Here is a 21558-nt window from a genome sequence, read left to right on the forward strand (position 1 = left end):
GTTCTGTACAAAGGGAGGCTAATGCATTGCTCTGCTCCAAGGGAGGGTCCTGCAGCTCCCCAGGCAGAGAATGTGAAGAGGCAGAGAGGGCTTTGCAATGGGCCACTGGTCTCCTCACAAGAAAAACTCGTGTTCAGATAAGCATCTGCCTTTATTCTTCAGAGTAAATACCATTCTGTCCAAATAAAAGCCTACTTTTGGACTCATATTGGCTTTTGAACCTGGTGTCACATTGCCTTGGTCCTGACACAAGTGACTAATAAGGAATTAGTGTTGGGAGTTCCACATGCATTACTTACATCTGAGACACGGATCATCTCCAGGAAAAAGAGGCTCATGGCAGGCCAGAAGGAGGTTCTGAAGCAGGATCTGCCTGCTCAGGTGGACGAGGAGAACTTCAGCATTCACATGGGAGGAAAAGGAGCTAGAGGCTGGGAACAAAAGGTCTCCTATTTTCAGCTCCCATGCTAGTCTCCCCAAACAATGGGACATGTAAACCCTCAAGCAAACCCTCAGTGAAAAGGAAGGCTCAGGCTCCCATTCCCAGCTGGTCAGGGAGAGCTTTCAAGAAACACAATGTATTGGAGAACCCTGAAAGCAGCTGTGGGTCTCTGAGAAAAGCACCATAAAGTTAGCTCTGCCTATGGGGTTCAGGGGAGATGTGACTGGAAAAACTGGGGAGTGGCAACTGTGGGTCAGCCAGAAGGTGCCAGAGATAAGCTGAAATAGTAATGAAATGGGAGGCAGGAGCAAAGAGCTTGAACATGACATTCTGGAACAAGGATGGGGAGGATGGGCTCCAGGCGTGCTGCCTGGCTGAAGAGCAAGGCAGATGCTCTTGGCAGATAACCTTATGTTTGGATGTTGCAGCATTGCTAGGCAGGTGGAGAGGATGGGAAGAAGGTTAGCACCATGGGACTTGACAAATGGGATGTCATCATTCCCCATATGGGTAACTGTCTCCAATCTGTGCTTTCTGTGCCACTGAAAGGTTGGAATATCTCAGCAGAAAAGCAGCATCTCTGGCAGAGATGAGCAATCTACTTTAGGTCTGTCTTAGGACCTACAGATTTCAGGCTGTGGGGAAGATACCTGTGCACAAGACAAGTAAGAAGTGGAGACAGTGATTTTCAGGAAAATCCAGTTATTAAATCTAAACTTAAGAGACTGACTTTTACAAGTCTGACAGAGGGAGCCTTTGACAGCTGATAGCAGAGCAGCACAAGGGCTTCCCAGAATCCTGCCTTCTTGGTTTGGAAATTATCTGGGAGCCTGTGAGAAGGAAGAAATGGAAATGAAACAACACACTCATTCCACAGCTGCTTTTATCACTTTATTCATATTTCTAGAGTAGGCTTTTTAGCAGCTAAGCAAACACTGATTCTCTCTCATTATATATATCTATATATGTATGTATATATAGAAACATCCAAAAATAAATAACAAGGAATTCTGCAAGTGTTTTTGCAATGAATGTAGGAAAGAACATTTTTACTCCAGTAAACCAACTTTGAAAGTCTTCCACTAAAACCCTATAAAACTCAATGATAGTCATAAATTAGCACTAGATTAATTCAAAGAAGAACTTATCCCCCCCTCTACATACCTTGTAATCCATATCTCCAAGAGGTCATTTTAATTATCACACTGTCACTGCTATTCATTACTCTGCTTTTGGAGACAGAGAGCCAGCACTGTACCTTTTGGATGCCTTGGAATTTATCATATGAAAGCATTTTATTCTCCCCCAAAATGTACACAGTTTAACCCTCTCACCTTGAAATGCTGATGGTAACAGGTTTCCTTGGTGGTTTAAATAATTTTCCTTCCAGTGGGATACCCCCTTCTTGCTTTCAAGCAAGTTCCCCTTGTCAGAAAGCAACTAAGGAAAGCCCAGCTAATGGGTGGCTAATGCACAGGTGCATTCAGCTCAAGTTTTGGCAGATTCTGAATAGCTTGTCTTTCTTCAGAGGCATGCAGAGCCAAACTTTTGTCATTACTCGTACCTGCTCACTCTTTCTGGCTGCAGAAATACAAACTGGATGGAAACCATGTGCCAGTGGCTCCCACAAGGTCCACTGGATCCACTCAGCCTGACTGTTCCTAGATCATGGTGTTCCTGTCCTGGGAAAGAGAGGGACAACCAACACATTTCTTTTACTGGAGAGCAGTGTGTGGGGTTAGTACTTCTTCAGGGCCACCCCACACCAAGAGGAGCTCATTCAGTCATGTTTCACTCATCCTGTTCCTCTCTTTCTTACTGGGTCTTGGCACCTTCTCTCTCTCAAGCCACCATTCCAGCCCAGCTCCTGGCAGAAGACTAAAGAGAAGCTGCTTCCCAAGGCTTCTGATGGGTTAAGGAGCTTTTCTAGGCACATTCTCCCTTTCCATCCCCTGGGAGACATGCAGATTCCACTCTGGGTCACTCTCTTTTTGTCCCCAATTTGAGAATCAAGGTCAGATGTTTCAGAGTCACACACTGAAGGAGACAAGACTGCCTAGTGACAGTGGCTTTGAGCAGAAATTTCACATGCTGTCCATGTAATGGGGGGTTGCTGAGGTTTTACTTGGGATTTCTTACACAACACTGTTTGTTCACCCCTTTCAGCACCACTCCTCTCTCACACTGCCTCAGTCACACATCTGTTGGCAAGTCTGGTCTTTCTAGACCCCAAAGAGTTTTTGATGTAGGACCACTGTCCCTGCCTGTTGGACAGGTCTTGCAGCAAGTTTCATGCTTGCAGCCCGACAGTCCCATTTCTCATATGACCCCTCTCCTTGAATGATCTGACAGAAGAGCAAAAAATCCAGCCATGCAGTGGATGATAAACTGCACACTGAGGAGCACCTGCCTGGCTCCCAGAGCTATTTATCAGACTCTCTTAATGCAAGCTAACAGGACTAGCACATGCAGTAGGCATAAAGGCTTCTGAGCCTGACACTAAAAGGGGAGACATCACATGGTGCAGTAGAGGAGCCAGGACTCCCTCATTAGCTCATTGTATGGATTACCCCTTTAAAGAGAGAGAAGGGGACTGGTGGAGGAAGGAGAGGCTTTCTCATTTTAACAAATAGCTTTTCAGCCACCGCAAATGATTTCTGCAAATCTATCAGTTTACTCTTTTTTTCCACCACAGATAGGAAAAAAAAAAAAAAAAAAAAAAAGCCCTGAAATTGATTCACCATCTATAAATAAAAAAGAATCAATAGTAAAATTTCTAGCTAATTTCCCTCTTCTTCTTACCTCCTTGGACTATTTGTTATCTTAGAAATATTTGTCTGGGGAAAAAAAAGAGAAACAGCATTGATTCCTGACTGCGACGTGTTCCTCCACCTTGCCCTACAGCTCTCCTCTCCTCTCCTCTCCTCTCCTCTCCTCTCCTCTCCTCTCCCTCTCCTCTCCTCTCCTCTCCTCTCCTCTCCTCTCCTCTCCTCTCCTCTCCTCTCCTCCTCCTCTCCTCTCCTCTCCTCTCCTCTCCTCTCCTCTCCTCTCCTCTCCTCTCCTCTCCTCTCCTCTCCTCTCCTCTCCTCTCCTCTCCTCTCCTCTCCTCTCCTCTCCTCTCCTCTCCTCTCCTCTCCTCTCCTCTCCTCTCCTCTCCTCTCAGTGTTTGCAGACAGACGGGTCCTTGGTGTGTTCCTGGCTCCTCCTGTCGGCTGTTCCTGCAGGGTGGCTGCTCCCTGGGCCCCGCTGGGCAGGACATTTGTAGTGTGGCACGTTGTCCTTCCTGCCAAGGGAAGAGAGAGGACAGGTGTTGTCACCAGGGTGTCCCAGCAGCAGGTGAGCTGTGTGGGGTGTGCTCTGAGGACAAGCCATGTGTGATGTCTCACAGTGAAGTGCATCTGTAAGGGAGGTTTGGCAGCTCCAGACACATTAGAGGTGGTTAAAGACCAGCTGGTCCCATCCCTCTCTGGCCAGAGCAGGGTTAGTCCTTCCAGAATGCTTCAAGGGCTTTGTGCTAGCTCTGAGCTCTCCAAGAGAAGTGTTCCATCACTTCTCTTGGGTGAAGCACATCTCACTGTTTTCTCCAACTGAGGTTCCCGTACAGCTGAAATATTTCCCTTCATTTCTGCTCGTGAACAGCCCTCCTCTAACTGTGAATATTTCCTTCTGGGGCATGTATCATTCACATCTGCTCACAGCTGCATTGCCCCCACTGCCAGGGGTGCTCACAGCTGGGTCAGAGTCTTTGGAGACAGACTGATTGTGTGGCCAGAGAACACCCAGCACCCAACCCATGATACCAGTGCTTCCAGCAATCCAGACCAGTGCCTTCAAAGAACCCAGAAAGATGTGATACTGCTATTTCACTGTGCCCATAGTTCCAATTATCTAACTCAAATTATCTAGCATTCATGCCAAATTTCAGTTGTCAGTACAGTTTGGAGTTTCCAGTGCCCCTTTCAGGCTGCAGCCCCAGCAGAGCTGTGGGAATTTTATAAGTGGCCTCCAAAGGAGCAGGGTTGTGATAAATACAAAGTACTTTTGGCAGTGATGCCCCAGGAGTTCACAGGGTAAGAACAGAGCTTTTCGCAACCCAGCACCACAGAACCAGATCCCCAGCTTCCCACAGCTTGTCTGGTGGAAAGACTTGCTTTGTAACACTTCAGTTCCTGATAAGGAACTGAATAAGTCTCACTACTTGTTTCCCAGACAAAAACACTCCTCTGTGTGTTTGCAGTGTGCATGATGAATTTTTGCTACTTTAAAGAAGAGTAAATTTCTACTATCAGTTAATTCTGCAACATTTCCATTCTATTTATTTACAGAGCTGATGAAACCCCAGTTTTCTTGATCCCTGCACCCTGAGTCACCCCAAGGAATGGGGCCCCTCTGTAGTGACAGAGAAACCTGCCTTCCTCATCACACAAGTGTATATTTTTCAGTACCTCTGCTTTTATTTGCAGGAGGATGTTTTAATATACATTTTTAAAAAGTTGTAATAGTATAGCTGCTGATAAGATCCAGGGCTTAGAGGGCTTTATCTCCACCAGCCCTCCCCACTGTCACAGCTGCCACCAGTTCAGCATTTACTGCATCTCTACAGTTCAATCACCAACCTAAGGCATAGTGGTATTTTGAAGAGATAAACATTGAGACAAAAATAAATAAATTAGGACCCTGGGAGGGAGACCTGAAAGGCACAGTGAAGTGAGAACAAGCAGTTTCTCTGGTTCTGTGTATAATTACATTGACATGTTCCTAGACAATGCTGGAGACCCAAACACAGCAGCAGCTGTGAACCAAATGGAGATTCATAAAAACAGCAGAAAGCCAGCCAGGCAGCCCATCCCTTGCCCCGGGCTGCATCAGCACTGCCCATGCCACTGCTGACAGCCCTCCTGCCTGCTCCAGGGCACAGCCTGGGCAGGCAGGGCTCAGCCCCCTCTTCTCTGCACCACTCCAGTCACTGCTGCACTGCTGAGTGTCATTCCCACTCTCCTCTGTGCAAGTGAAGGAAACAGCATAATGCAAAACATGCAAAGAGGATAAAAATGGGTCTTTAACTTCCTTTTTCCTCATTTGGTTAACAGAGGAAAAGGAAATCCTGTCATGCCAACAGCACTTATGGGTGAGATTTTTAAACACTGGCGTTTTTCAGCCATCCACTGAACTGGGGCATCACGAGAATCAAACACTCAGTTCACATCAGGTACTTGTGACAAAGTGGGTTTTTTTTTGGCCATACAGCCAATTGACAGTCACAATCAAACCACAGCTCTGCTACATGTTCATCGCACAGACAACAGTTAATCTTGCAGCCATGCAAACTGTTTTGCAAATTGAAATCTCAGAGGCATAGCAATTACAATACCAAATTTATACCACATCTCTCACTCAACTAATTGTACATCCAAAAAATCACCACTTGAATAATCTGAATACATTCACCTTTACAGCTAAAAAAGCCTCTGCTACATGCTTGATCTCAACACAATTTTGAGTTACAGAACCCCATGGGAAAAAAATGCCAACCTCTGATTTCAACAAGAAAATTGCTTCTATCTAAATACAGCAGATGCATAATTCACATTGAGGTCTAACAGCCTGGTGATTTTTACTCTGCAAAATTGGGGATGTTGCTATTGCTGCCTGTAGCTCTCCCAGCCCATCTACAGGAGGACAAGCCCTGTGTACACCTGCTCAGAATGTAGTGCGCAAGTTCACACCCAAAACAACTGCACCTGGATTTCTAATTAGCAAATCTTAAAGGCCTGAAAATGAATTAGGAGACTTACAAACTGGGCTGATGTTTTGGATGAGTTGAGGTTTACAGAGCCACCAATGGAGGCACATTTGTGCCCCTGTGGCATTTTGAGCTCTTTCACACACACAATTCTGGACTTTTGTTTCCATTTGGTGAAGCAAGGCGAGGTGGGGAGATTTGAGCTAGTGACTCTGCAGCTGGTGTATTAAAGAAAGTCAAAAGAGATGAGAATTGGTGCTTAAATTGCAAAGGGAGGTAAAAATAAAGTTATCTAAGCCATGTGAGTGGGATCAAAAATGAGTCATCAAGGCTGGAAAAAGGGTAACCTCTGATCCCTGAAACTAAGAAATCTGGCTGCTGTCGTGCTGCTGCTGATCTAATTTTTACCCTTTCCCCTCCATACAGAGGAGACACGTTTCCATTGTGTCCATCACAGCTAAACAATCAATGCCTGATCAGTCCCAGTGCTTCACTCTCAGGGATGCACAATTAACCAGCACCATGCCTGACACTGCAAGGGGAGTGCAGTATTTTCTGGGAATGCCTGACAAGCTTCAATCGTAAAGAACACAAACCAAATGACCCAGCAGATAATGACAGCCAGCGCCCTGGCAGTTAGACAATGTGCATGCTCCAAAGCAAGGCCAATTAGAAGCAATAAAAACAAATTTGAAATGTTAGAGCAAAGGTCAGAAATCCTCAGCCATTACCACATGCTTGATTTTTCTTTTTTTACAGGAGTCACCAGTGCCTATCTCCAGTGAGTGAGCAATGGCCACCCTTGTGGACTCTGGAGCTGGAAGCTGCACAGAGCACAGGAATGGGTTTTGTCCTCCCATTTCCTAAGGAGCAGCAGGACAATAATGGACTGCACTCACCTGATGAGATGCAGCAGAAAATGGCAGTCTCTTGAGCTCCTTCCAGTTACCAGTTTGATACTGGGATTACCATGCTGTGTGCATCAGATATTATCCATGCCAACCCACCCTTCACATAGGTCTCTGTCTCTGCTTTCAGAGCAGGAAAATCCCAGGCCAGGGTGATGCATGAAGTAACACAAATGCTGTAAATCTGCTTGTTGAGCCCTGGCTTCCTCAGAGCATCAAGACCAAGGAAGGAGAAGGAAAGCAGGTGGATTCCTCCAGGCATACCTGTGTGAGGATGCCTGTGAGAGCTAATCTAAATACATTTAGGGTTTAAATGCAAAGCTGATTAGTGAAACCACAGCGAGCTCTTATGTGATATGTTCCTTCAGAGTTAAAGTAGCCATAATTCAATTTATTCATTTAGCTCATTTCCAAAAAAGTAAATTAAGGTGGGGTAAATTAAATTAAAGCAGCTGACAGCACCTTCATTTTGAAAGGGATTGTTAATGTGGACCCAGCCTACTTCATGCAGTAATGCAGATTTTTTTTTGCTTGCTAGGCCTCCCACCAGTCACACCAGCTCCCCATCCTGAAGTACTTTTACACCCCCTCTCTTCAGAGAGTCTCTAAGAGCAGGACCAAGCTGGACATGTATTTGGGTGTTTGCATGTGCTTTAGTGTGCACGTGATTAAATCCAGGGTAAAATCCCTGCAGCTGGCAGCCTTGTTCCCAAGTGTTTGAGAGGCTAATTGTTGTAATGAGGAATTTTGGTGAAGCCTCTGCTGGGAGCTGGCCAAGCACTGCACATCTCTAAACTCTCTAAATGAATCCTTTTCACTGAACCCATGTAAATGTCACTGTTCAAAACTTGGAAGGTGTTCTTTAATGACAGTTACATATCAAGAGTTGCATAAAATGTGGGAGCAAGCTGGCAGATTATAATTACCAATAGAAAAGGGAGGGAAGCCCCCCAAATTTTCTTTTTTAGGCAAAACATATAATTTGCCTGTAAACCTTAGTACTGCCCCCATTACTAATACAATTTACAGACCTGGAAATCAAACTGAAACTGTTTGACTCTTTTCTGTTTTGCTGCCCTCATCCCATTTCCTCCCTACTCTACAAATTTTAAGAGGTTTTGCTGACCTTTCACATCTGGTCTAGAACATTTTTTCTGTTTATTACACTCTTCTCTCTCTTAGCCACTGAAAATGGTTGGAGAAAAGACAACAAGACAATAATTTAAGTTTGGGACAAGTGAGCCTGGGGATGGAAACAGAGCCTCACAGGAATAAAGCAGGGAGGTGGCTTCACTTCCAGCTCTCACATCAGTCATGGCCAGGTCAAAGAAAGCACAACCAGATGTAGGTGAAACCTCAAAAATCCTGAGCTTGAAAGTGTAGAGAGGAGTTTTTTCTGAAACACAGGTAGAGTGAACTGGGGAGAACATTCCAGACCCAGTGGGGCAGAAGGACCCAGCATAGCCCTGGGATGTTTCAGAGCCTGTCAGCCCACACAACCTCTGGGCACAGCTGTTTAGTGTTGAGATGGGGCTCAAAATGAGCTGTCCAGGCAGAAAGACCTTTGGTCAGGCTGTGCCCACACACACAAAGACTTTCCCCATCCCCACCCTTTGGTGCAGAATACAGTGCCCGTGGTGTCTGAGGATGGTGGGACTGTCCCATGGGCAGATCCAGCCTGTTGGAGACACAGCTGTGCTCTCATACATCATCATTAGAGCTGCAAAGTCAAGCAGCAAAAGGAGGAATTGCCAGAATAAAGGCTGTCAGAGCAATTTTAATTCAACCTCCTGGCAGATATGCCTTCTGATGGGGTCTTTAATTACCTCATCACAGCCTACTTTTTCTTCAGCAAGGCTGCTGCTTTATTCAGGGCACGATGGACAGACAGCAATTAATGAAGGGCCAGTCAATATTTTGTTCTGTCCTTTCTTCATTCAGTGTGTGGCCCCAGGCATTATTCGCCACATGCCATCAAATCCCTGCTCTTACTCATCTTCTCTCTCATGTGTATCAGTGCAGCAACTGTGAGATTCCCACATAGGAAGGAATTTCTTTTCCAACACTTCTGTGAGCAGAGCACCTGGGTTTTACCTACAGGAAAATATGGGGCAGACATTAGTGCAGAATGCTCCACCAGCAAGGCCCAGGTGGGATTTTTCAGGATACCCACACTGTCTCTGTTCAAAGCCCATCTTCCCTAACCTCTGCCAGAGCTGTTTAAACACTGAGGACATCCAGAATCTGAAATTCAGTGTGTCCAGAATAGGAGTAACATGGACCTGGTGGCTCACAGAGAAGAAATGTCAGTGGTCTAAAGAAAGATCTCTGCTGAAGCTGTGCTGGAGCAGGGCTCTGTTCCAGCCAGGGAGCCAGGGTGAAAGAACAGATAAATGCTGATATGGGCCAAGGGATGAGCTTCAGGCAGTACAAGCTGACTGGCATTTGTGAATTTTTCTCCAAAAGTTCTGCTTTTCCACCTTAGTCATTCTCTGTAACAGCTGTACTCTGCTGTCTCTTAATCTATTATAAATTTTTCACCTTTTGCCCATCTCCTTTCAGAGGAGGACATTTCAAACTTTCAACCCAAGAAATCTTAACCTTTCCTCTGGCACAAGTAGAAAGAGGTGAGAGCAGGACAGAGACTTGGTAAGAGGAGGATCTCCCTGTGGCACTGGCAGCATTGAAGGGAGCCCCACTCAAATGGTTTTCAGTGAGTGCACTGGGACTGGAACTCTCTGGTCACTGAACAGCTTAGAAAAGGCACAAGAGAGGAAGGGCATGAACATCCATTGCTGTCCAACAGTCCCTTTCTGCACTGCTCTCTGCTCTGTGCCCACTTAACCCCCCTTAGAGAGCTGTCTCACTGCCCAGGGGCTCTCTGAGCCCCTCTCAAGCACAGCTGAGTGGCAGTGCTCTCTTCTCCAGCAGCTTCTGCAGGCAGCACACTTGCCCTGCTAGAAATTCATGGGTCTGCTGGTTTGTCACTCCAAAGAGCATCCAGCATTTTCAGCAAGGCTTTTAATTCATGAGCTCACAGAGGAAAATACTCTAACCTTCTTGCCCTCCTCAGCTGAGTCATTGATGCTTTCCTACCTTGCTGCAGACACATCACCTTCAGGAAAATAATTGCTTAGCATGCTGATAACAGCAGATATTATCTTTGTGAACTGGGTGTTTGTTTGGGATCACAGTCTCCCTGCCATGAGGACTTCAGGAAACACTGGGGTCACTGCTTGAAACCTGATTTTCCTTTACAGGCTGTGGGAGACTCTGTGGTCACTGGGCTCACTCTGAGGGGAGCTGGGGAATGCTGGAGGAAGCTCAGTCAGAGGGAAGGGGCTGAAGGGTTCTGGGAGGAGCTGGATGAGCTAGGCTGGGCTCCATCACTGGAACAGGTTGCCCAGAAAAGCTGTGGATTCCTCATCCCTAGGAGTGTTCAAGGCCAAGTTAGACCAACCTGGTCTAGTGCAAAGTCTACCATCTAGGGGATGGACCTGGATGATCACTAAAGTCCCTTCCAAGCCAGACCAGTCTGTGATTCTGGGATATATTGATCCACAGGTTGCATTTGGACTCCTGTAGGCAAGGACAAATGGAATTTAACCCCAGGTCCAGCCAACCAGTTGGATTCACTTACAGGCACATAATCACATTATACACAGAATATGGATACAATTATTTCTCTTGACCCTTGAAATAAACTGCATTTTTGGAAGCAGAGGGTTCCCCAGCTCCAGCCTCAGTCTTGTTCTGTAACCAGAGCTGCTGCATCAGTTGTTGCCTCTTGCTCCAGATGATCCTGGTTCCATTGCCACTGAACTGCCTGCATTGCCTGTGCTGTAGGACAGCTGCTCTCTGACAGCCTGATTGCATGGACAAAGCTCCTGTAAAGATGCCTGAATTTGGGTACCAGCCATGTTTCTGACCCTCAGCTCCCCCTTTCCCTTTTTGTGCCTCAATTTCCTTCTCCAAAACATGGTGATTCCAACCTAAACATTTCCTTCCTTACGGTCAGGCGTGCTCTGAAGTGTTGCAGGTTGTTGCTATTTCCAGGCCTGTCATTCTAACACATTTTGGCTGCACTAATTCCCTCAAACAGAAATTGTTCTGCCTGTCCTAGTCTGGGACAAAGCAGGCAATTAGTTGTCCCTTACACGTTTATTAACTCTGCAGCCTTCTTTCAATGACTATGTGAAATCCAGTAATGTTTTAATATATTTTCATAAACTGTGGGCACAACACGTCCTGTTTCCACTAATAACTGTGCCATATAATTAATCCTGATTACACAGATATTTAGTATCATTTTACATATTCCAGTCCTTTCCTAGTGCTACTGTCTAGCCAAGGCATATTTAAAGCCACAGCCATCTCCTTTCTGTTTCCCAGCAGTTTGCAAGAATTCCTTTTGGAGAGGATTGCAGTTAACACAGCAGTTTCAAAGAATTCAATTTAATTTCACTGGTGTACATTGCAGGTGTATGTGTGTATATATATATACATATATATGTTAAGGCTCTGATCAAGTGTCAGGTAACAAAGACCAGGATACAAATAGAAGGCATTTATCTACTTACAAGGAAAAGCCAGTATTTGAAATCCATCAGGAAATTAACAACATGAATCTTTAAAAAACTGTTCCTTAAACATCTGTTGGCTCAGGGCTCAACACTGACTCTTTTTAGGATTTCACTGTGGTGTAGCACCTCCCAAACAAAAGATCCCCCACTGCATTAGGCTCTGTTGGGGGAACAGGAAAAAATTGCTCTGTGCTACCTGATTGGAGATGTGTATCTTTCCCTGCTGGCGTGGCTGTCTCTATAGAGATGGACATGGATATTTGATGAGATTAAAATGCTTCAGTTACCACTGTCAGTGGTTCTTTAATTTAAAATGAAGAAAGCAAACAAACATTCCTTTTGATGAGGTAACTGAATGATGCTATGGAAAAGCATTTTGCTGTCAGGTGGTAATTAGGTTCAGTAATAGTTGTGGGTTTTTAGCCTTGGAGGCTCTGGCCCCTGGGAGTCTGAGAGAAATGATACATTCAATTTCTGGAGGAGAGGAAGATGCTGGATGCTTTTCTCTGCTAACCCTGCAGGTCTCAGCAGATAAGAGCATTCAGAACTGCAGTGCTGACAATCCTCCTTGAGCCAGCCTAAACTGTGGTGTCAAGATCACAAACAGAAAAGGAAGATGGGCTCAAAGCAGGCCTAACACAGGCAGCCTGCCTCTGACCATATATATAAGGAAATGCCAGAATGGCTGCAATGAGAGGATTTTTAAAAGCTGCAGAAGCAATTCTAGCAATTGCTCTCTGGTCTGGGCTCATATTTGTAACACCCATCTTACACATCACTAGAAAATCTTCAGCAGGAAAGTGTTCCTTTGCAAACAAGGAATGTGCCCACAGCTACTCTTTTAGGGGAAAAAAAAAAGAGGGTAGAAGGAAGGAGTGAATCTCAAGGCTCAGCTGCCTCCCTTGCCAATTTTGAGTTGCATTTTCCATTGCAAAATATATACTATATTTGGTTGTGGTGTTAAGAGTTGAAACCCAAATGAAACATTCCAATTGGTCCAAATGCATTTAGTTGAAATGTTTCAGTTTGGAGGCATTATTGCTGTTTTCTCAGAACAGAGGCAAATGCTGAATATCATGTTTCCCATGAAACAGGTGCTCTAGCTCCTGCTCTGCTCCCCTCTAGATGTTGTTACACAGTTTTTCCAGCTCTATGGTTCTCAATAGACAGTTCAGTGGATCTCCCCTGCTCCTCACACAAGCTAAGGGGCAGTGAAAGATGCAGCTGGCCAACACCAGAGAAGGAGCAGCAGTGCTGCAGGGAGCCAAGCTTGGGCATTTCATGCCTTTGCTCACCTTCAGGTCCCCCTTCCTTTTGGACTGACACCCACTGAGCTGGCTGTGAAGCTGGAGTAAGGGCTCAGAGCAGGAGGGGATCCCTGGATAAATGTCCAGCTGGGCTGGCAGAAGGTACAAGAAGGAGCCTGGCACTGGCTGCCAGCACTGCAGCAGCTCCAAGGGGAGGTGGAGAGCTCTGCCTCAGCACAGGCTTGCCAGGAACTTCCTGAAGTGCTGAAAAAGTTTTCACTCCCAGAATTAAAACTTGGCGAAATAAAAGTGGGTCTGATTTGCTCTCAGGAGATAAATGAAGGGTAAATCCATTAAAGATACTGGTGTGAGATTGGTGTGCAGCAGACAGAATTCAGGAAAGATATCGATATCTCCAAAATCCTCTGAATATTTTTTCAGACATAAACCAGGTATCTTTCCTGATCATAAATGCTTTATTTCCAAATGGAATTTCAATAAAATAAGCACAGTTAGACTAGCACTTATTATAAAGTCATAATGCAGTAGCACTGAAGTTTAGTCATGAAAGGTATTAAAAAAGCAGCTCAGCTAAAGCAAGAGAAATTGCTTTCTGACCTACCGGGTTTTAGGAGTAGGTGCAAGTGGTCCCTCCACCAAGGAGTTCAGCCTGTAGTAGTCCAAGAATGTCCTGGCAACATTTCTTCCAAGCTTCATATCTGAGAGTTTTTAATTAAGGAGCATTTTAAAAATCATTAATAATAATAATAATAATATTAATAAAGAGCAGAGTCTAAAGGTAAGTAATTGCTATTTAATGCAAGAGCAAGTTTTATATCAACCATCCCACAGAACTCATGCTTCAGGCAAAAATGACTTACACAGGCAGATAAGGTGGGGGTCATCTTGTTTGCTTCTTGTTTTCACAGGCAGATGCTGCATAAAAACACAGACAGGAGGAAACAATCTCCCTTTTCCCCACACCTGGCTGCAGATCCCTGTGGTTCTATGAAATAATACACTAGACAAAAGGGGCCTTCCAATTTCCACATTCAGGGAAAGTAATTGCCTTAAAATGCTTGGATGCAGGCAGTATTTCCAGTATTTCTGTATCCAGGATACAGGGTCAGCCATACCATGGTGTGAACCTGCCCTGGACCAGTGTGCTGAAGGTTGGGTTAATGCTGTAGCCCTCCACACCTTTAGCCCTGACCCCCAGAGTGTAGTGGTAGAATTCACTGCTCTTTCCCTGTGTTGTATTCAGGACCTGAAATAGTGATTTTAGCACCAGCCTGGAAGGACAGCAGGTTACCTTAATGAGTTCAGCAGTAACTCTGGTGTGTCTTCTCACCAGCCAGGATTTCTCCTTCAGCTGATCCCTACACCCATTACGCACGTGCTGCCCATCACAGCTGCCACAGAGACCTCAGGGGCACAGGAGCCAGGCCTTCCTGACAACTCAGCTGCTTACAAAGAAGTTGAATAACCTGTGAGTTGCACTGGAAAACAATATCCCAGACAATATGGCCATGGTAGACCAGAAGACAAACCATTGCTGGGTTGTTCTATGTGCATGTATGCATGTTCTGCTTTATCAGTAGTTATCTGCTGATGTTTCCATTAGAGGAAAATTCCAGAAGTGCAGCATCCCAGGGGTTTCCAGCAGAGCTGTTGAAGACACTGGCTTCTAAATGAAGCTTTTATTACCCGCCCACTTACATTAGACACATCAAAACAAGTGAGCATGAGACATCAGGTTCATGCATTACTGTGAGAGCTCTTTATCGTTTATTTATTTATTTTTATGGAAGGTCAAGCTGGCATTACAGTCTTTACTTCTGCAAAATTCCAGCCACCAGCTCTGCTAGTGCTGCAGTCAGGTCTAGTGGCTGAGGATGACTCCTGACATTGCTTTTCTCTCCAGCCATCTTGTCCCTCTTTTCCAGCTCCCACTACTTTGCCTGAGCGTGGTTCCATGGATCTGTCCCTCCTGAGGGTCTGCCCTGACATGTTGATTGTGATCCTAATCACAATCAGTACCAGCTGTGAGGATCAGCACCAGCTGTATGGATCAGAACCAGCTGTTCCCCAGCTGTGGCAGTGCCCAGGCTCCCCTTGCAACCTACCAGAATTGCAGGGCAAGACCAGCCCTGCATGCAGGGAGGCTCAAAACATCACAGACAGTCTAAAGTTTAGCAATTCGAGGGAGGGCAGTGTTGTTATGAAAGTGTTTTGTGGTTGTTTCTGGAATTTGGAGATGGCTGTGGATGTGGACTCAAAGCAGTGGCAAAGGTTAAGAGTTCTGAGTAGTCTGAGGAAGCGAGGAAGAAGGGGAGAGGGCTGTCAGACACTTAAGGGATTGAGAAGACTAACATGGCTTGATCTTGTAGTTTCTTTCATTTACTCGTCACTTTAAAGACATAAAGTGGTAATTGGACTCAGTAAAGTCTCCAGGACATTTTGTCAGTGGCAGTCTCAGAAAGCTCCTCTGCCAGAAGTGGCCCTGCTGCCCTTTTCTTTGTCTCTCTGCACTGCTTTTGCTTGCACGGTGGGAAGCACCTGAGCTGCTGTCCTGGGGGAGGATGCCCTGGGATGGCAGAGGGTGCAGCTGAGCAAGTGGCTCCATGAGCTCCTGCCTTACAACTCTGCCTTAGCCCTGACCTGCAGGAATCCAGTTCCACTGCTGAGCTCAGGAACAGCTTTCTGAAGCTGAGCACAGCTACCCACTGGAATAACCTGCCTTAGCACATTGGGAAATCTCCAAACCAGAGGTCTGCAAGAACAGGTTAAACCCACAGCAGACATGAATAGTTTAGGTGTAACTGGTGCTGCATGAAGTTTGGGTAAGGAAACACAAAAAGGCCTCTCAGGTCACTTGACCCTATTTTCCTACAGTTCTGAACCCACATTTTGCAACCCACATAGAGACCTGTTTGCAAAGATTGCCAAGAAAGGTAAGGGCATTTTGCAGAGCATGGACACACAGATAGATGGAGAGTGTTAAGAAACTGGAAATCCAGTGCCCCATGAATCCACCAAAAAGTCACAAAATGGTAATAACTTGCAGTCAGAAATGATGAAAAGAGACTCAAACCAGCATGGGATAAAAAATGTGCATGTTCTAATGCTAGTCTCTCCAGCCATCCTGCCCCCTCTGCTCTGCCTGTCACTTCTGCAAGGGATGAGCAGTTTCTGTCATGGAAATCAGGCACCTGATACATAAAACCAGGAGCAGCAGCAGTGGTCTCTCCCTGTGACTGTCCAGCGTGGGCAGGAGCTGGCGTGACTCCCTCAGCAAGCACTGGCAGCACGTGTGTGCAGAACCAGTAGAGGAAAACAAATTAAAGCAATAACATTTGCATTTATCTCTGGTACATGGAAGGCTCAAACTCCACTTTGGCTTACAGTGTATCCTGAGCACGTAAATAACAGCTACTGCAACCCAAACCCACTTCTGCTGGGTGGTTTGGTTGGTTGGTTTTTAACCAGTTTCCCTCCTGCAATCACACGTGCTTTGTGCCCACAGGAATTCCTTTCCTAGCCTGGACTGCACTTGACAGAAGGCCATTTCCCAGCTATTCCCATCATGGGAGCCCAGTAAAAATGTATTTGGGAGAGTGATGATGGAAACAGCTGGATGTATCTTCACCTTCACTAGTATCTGCAGCTCCTTCTCATCTCTCTTCCTCCTCCATAGACCCACAGAATTCACAGAATTCTCAGACTCATTCCTCCATGCTCCATATTTCTACCTGGAAGTGGGAACCAGTGTCCCTCCTGCAAACGCCCTTCTCACAGCATTCACTCTGTGCATGGCATCAGCAGATTTGGGGAGATTTCAGGACAGTCTGTTTATGCACAATTCTGCCAAATTTCACAGATGTTAAGAGGTTCAAGAATCGTGCTGGGCTGTCTGCAAAATCCCGCACGTTGATGATCCCACCGTGTCCCACAGCCCAAAGCTTCCAGCCCTGGTAAGGAAGGAGGACAGAGGAGTGGGGACTCTCACGAGCCATTACTGGCTTTCAGCTGACACGATTCATTGAGCCTATTGTGAACAGTCTGCTTGAGCTCGAGCCTCTGGAAGCGCAGACAGAGCCTTGTTCTGTCTGTGCATGAAGGCAATAAAAATCTCAATTTGGAAACCAGTTAGCAGTACAAGTCATTAGGGGAGGTACTAAATGTTGCTGCTTTAATAGCTCACTGATCCTTTAATAATGTCACTGCTGCAGAGCATGGTGGCACCATTCGCTCGCTTTTGTTTTGCTTTTTGAAATTCAGGGTCATTCCACTTTCAAGTGAGTGGATTATCTCTCTTTCCTCCTTCTGCCAGACACTGCAAACTGCTTTAAATAATTAGAAAAAAGGATGGCTCCTTCAAATTCACCATCTCATTTTCATAAGGTCCAGTGTCATTTCTTTGGAACGGGAAGAGAAACCGTGATGGTGGTAAGGATTTGACAAGGGCAAAACAGTTAGCAGCCCCCACTCATCTTTGATAAGTCCTGTGGGGTCTCTGCCAAGCAGATTGGATCTCTGGTTTTATGTCTCATCTAGAGGACGGCACCTCCATCAATTTGAAACACTGCACTGGGTTATTAGCTTATGGAATTCATCCAAGTTTAGTCCTAAGCAGGATTTGAAATGTGACCGTTCAGTCCAGAGGCACCACTGACCAGACCCACGCAAATCTTTTGTTTCAGACAAACAGCTTTAAGTTATCCTGAAGACAGACAGAGAGGGAAAAAAATGGAAAGGGAGAAAGAGGGTAAGGAAAATGAGAACAAAGAGAAAGATGAATCTTTTTAATAGCTCAAATTAAAAACCAGAAGAAGCTCTTTGTTTGACACAACTGAATTCTACAGCAAATCTCAGTCCACCACAACAACGATCCTGTTATTTATGAAAAGAGGGTTATTTTGTTTGGGAGAGTCCCAGATGACTGTGGTCAGCGAGCACACTGTCAGCTTCACACAATCTCAAGAGAAATATGGATGAGGTTTTCTCGTCTGTTTATAACAGCTTCCATCAATGGATCAAACCCCTTTCTGACTCAAACAAGAGCTCTAATGGAAAATGGCATTACAGGGCTTTAAACCACCACGTTATATCATGCCAAGACTGATCAGAGCTAGTCCTCTCTTTCAGCAGAGCTGTTTTCACCAGTTACTTACTTATTTTACAGTGCTGACACTGCTCTCTAATAAACAGATGCTGCCCCAGTCTCGTCTCATGGGGGGCCCACTCCAAGGAAACTGGGGCAAAATAGAGACTTGGTGGGGAAGGAGGGTGGGGAGAGGGGCTATTCCAAGGCTTTTCACCAGCATTTAACATGGTGCAGGTCTGGGTGATAATAATATATCCTTCCCTGGAAAAAACATTCCCAATGCCTAGCACAACTGGTTACATATTTCAAAATCTTTATCAAAGGAGGAAGCTTCTAAAATGGGAGTGTGGGGAGGAGATTGGACTTTCCATAGCTCCAGTGTAAGAACCAGGCTCAATGTGGGAATTGCTGGGGACACCCTCTCCTGGCACTCATCAGGTCAAACTCAAGAAATGCAGCCAGACCATCCAACCTTAAAATCTATAAATCTGAACTGCCAACCTGGAAATAGCAAAGGACTTACCCCAAGGAGAGCATTTTCATTCCCAAGAGCCCCAGCTCCTGATCCCAGATGGGACAGATGCTTTTGGAAGCAAAAGATAACAGCAATGACGAGCCTTCATTTTTATTCCTCTTGTGTGTTATCAGGGCAGGAGCCAGGCAGAAAGATCCTAGACTGACTATTTCAGGCTTTCAGGCCCTTTTCCTGAAATGCTTGATTGTGGTGGAAGAAATTACCAAGATGGGAGCTGTGTGCTCTTCTCCCTGAGTAATCAGAGGCCTGTGATTTTCTCCCCTGCTCTGAAAGAGGAGATTGGAAAGGTATTTTGGAGAGCACTGCTTTATCTCTGCCAGAGGGACTGTGCTCAAGGACCACGCTGTGTTTGCCGTGAACTCATTTCAATATCAACTTTTTTGAGATGTCTCAGACACCACCAAAGTAACACTGGGAATGCCACAGGGCCACAGTCCGTTTTACCTCTGAATCCTCATGCCTTTCCCAGAGCTATGAGCAGGATTTTACAGGGACACATCTGACTGCTGCTCCATTATCCTGTCTTCACACTGCTCCATGCAAGCAACATTTTGTCCATCTTATAGTCCCTCTACACCAGTGGGAGATGGAAATGGGCCTTCCTGTAAATGGTAATCTGGCCTGAGATATAAAATGACCAAAGGAAATGGTTTATTAAATATATTGGCATTGCTGACTCCTGATGAGGCTTTGTGAGGTACAGAGGTCAGATCCAAGCTCAGAGTTGAAAAAGGAAAAAATCCTGAAAGAATAAATTTTGGCATCAGAACATTTTAATTAATTAAAATATTGCATCATCATTGCTTTATAAATTGGTATACTGTTAAAATGATACATCTAAAACCTGATTGTAACAGCTTTTTTCAAAATGTCCCAAAATTAATTTGGGCCTGAATTTACTGGTCTCACATTAATGCCTGATGGATCTTTAATAAGAATAGCAGGAAAACATAGGATGAGTCTCTTTTGTGATTTTAACATTTCTGATCTTTGCTATTGTTTAATTCTGGTTACTTGCCAGCTCTGGGAAGGAGCCCTTGTGGATTAGCTGACCTCAGCTCTTTACACAGTCAATGAAAATTACAGAGCTGATTCTCTCTGATGTACTGAGAAGGGATGAGGACAGGGTAAGAAATTTCCAAATGAAAATCCAGCATTCACAACCTTCTTCTGTCTCTGATGAATGTTCTCAAATGCATGGGGGAAAAAAAGCATGAAAAACAAAGCCTTAACAGTTGTTTCCAGCTTGGTTGGAAATGCAAGAACAGCACAATACTTTCCATTTGTAATTAAACCCCCAAAATACACTGGAAAATCATAAGCTGAACTCTTTGGGGACTCTCTTAGTCCCTCACATCTCAGCTCAGAAACATAATGATCTCTCTTGTTCCAGACCTGGAAGTTCCCATTAGACATTCCACCCACGGATTTGGGCATAACATTTGCTACCACCCAAACAAAATCAGTTTCAAGATAAATGGTAGAAAGAGTGTTTCGACACACCAAGGTGTGGATAAACCATTTCTCATCTCTAAATTGCTGGAAGCTCCTGAGTTGTATAAATCACAACCAGGCATCAGTAATCTGTTGTGTGCTGCATTTTCCCTCTTCAGCTGCAGCTTCCATTGTCAGGCAGGACATAGTCAAATAGCTTTGACAAGAGCAATCCAAAAAAGAAGAAATTAAGAAATGAGATTGACTAAGAAATATGAGGAACTAAGAAACATGATGAACCAAGAAACATGAGAGTTCCCTTGTGGCAGAAACCTGAGTTTAAAGTTTTTGAGTAAAGATAAAGAGAATTGAAGAATGCTGGCAGTGATTGCAGGGTTCACTGGGATTTTAGGGGACCTTCCTTCCCTGCCTGGGGCTCCACAGGTTCTGCTGTGTTCAAATGGAACTATTGGCAGTGTATGAGTGTGAGCAGAGGTAGATGATCTCCTGAAACCTACCTGAGGTCATCCAGCTAAAAAGGACTCAGTCCAGTGGCTGTTAGATAGTTTAAGTCAAGATGGCTCTTAAGAATTTGCTCAGAGACACATTGGAGTTATCCTGACTGATTTTCAGTCAGTCTTTCAGAGTCAGAACAAGGCACCATCTGCATTTGTAGTGGGCCAAATGCAGGGAAGGAACCACTTATCCTCAGGAATTGTCTTAGCTCCTGTCTCAGTCTGTCCTGTGAGGAAAAAGGACCATGGCCTCAGAGGCTGTGCCTTTAAAAACACTTGCAGTCTCCAAGTAATAGTCATGCTTCAGTGTGCTCAGCATTTCAGCTGAGCTCAGTACAAAGTGCAGTGATTTAAAGCTGGGAGATCAGGCGGGATTCAGCAAATTTAGAATTATTTATTTCTTTAGAGCAGAAAGTCTGGCTACAGATTATTTACTGCAAATGGGTCTTTTTGGGGGAGGGGAGGAAGGCAAGAGGGTAGAGAAGGGGTGAATTGATTGATTGAATTTTTTTTCAATTAAAACAAGCAGTTTTTAAAAAAGATTTAATGCTTTATTGAAAATTGTGAAATAATTCAAGAGTCTGAGGCTCTGCTAAGTGCAGATTATAGAGATGAGGATGGGGAGAGAAGAAACTAAATTTTTTTTTTGTGTGGGAGAAGGGAAGGAAGAAGGAAAAAAAAAGGGGAGGGGAAGGAAAAATACCATTATCTCTGTTTCTTTGTCTACATTAATGTATTTTTCTCCCTGAATTATCTCCAGTATCTGCAAGTATTGATTCAGAAAAGGCACTGCTGGGCAGACTGCAGGCAGCCTAGAGCTCTGCTGGGAGGGGAGTGATTGCAGGGCTGCCAGAGCACAAAGCAGAGCCAGGGACTGGCTTTGCCATGGGAACTCTGCTGGCCAAAGCAGAGCCAGGACTCCTGCCCCTCTGCCAGGACCAGGCTGGGCTGGGGCAGAGCTGCAGGGCAGGGATGGGGCAGGCTGAAGGGCTCCTGGGGGAGTGGCACTGCAGGGTGAGAGAACAGCCAGAGCTGAGTGAAGTG

The 21558-nt window shown here is 45.2% G+C and overlaps 1 protein-coding gene across 1 annotated transcript in view; it reads right to left on the bottom strand.

Moving 5' to 3' along the window:
- Nucleotides 1-3601: 3601 nt before the first annotated feature.
- Nucleotides 3602-21558, bottom strand: part of LOC306805847 (cytosolic carboxypeptidase 6-like) — a gene marked incomplete at its 3' end in the record, with an annotated part of 269622 nt that continues 251665 nt past the window's right edge. The window contains exons 7-8 of the mRNA XM_079314059.1: nucleotides 13546-13642; nucleotides 3602-3725 (exon numbers count right to left, since the gene is read on the bottom strand). Coding sequence (XP_079170185.1) covers nucleotides 3602-3725; nucleotides 13546-13642 — 221 coding nt within the window. The remainder of the gene's footprint in view (nucleotides 3726-13545; nucleotides 13643-21558) is intronic.

The sequence above is a fragment of the Erithacus rubecula genome (assembly GCF_903797595.1).
Source record: "Erithacus rubecula genome assembly, chromosome: 10".
NCBI classification, from domain to species: Eukaryota; Metazoa; Chordata; class Aves; order Passeriformes; family Muscicapidae; genus Erithacus; species Erithacus rubecula.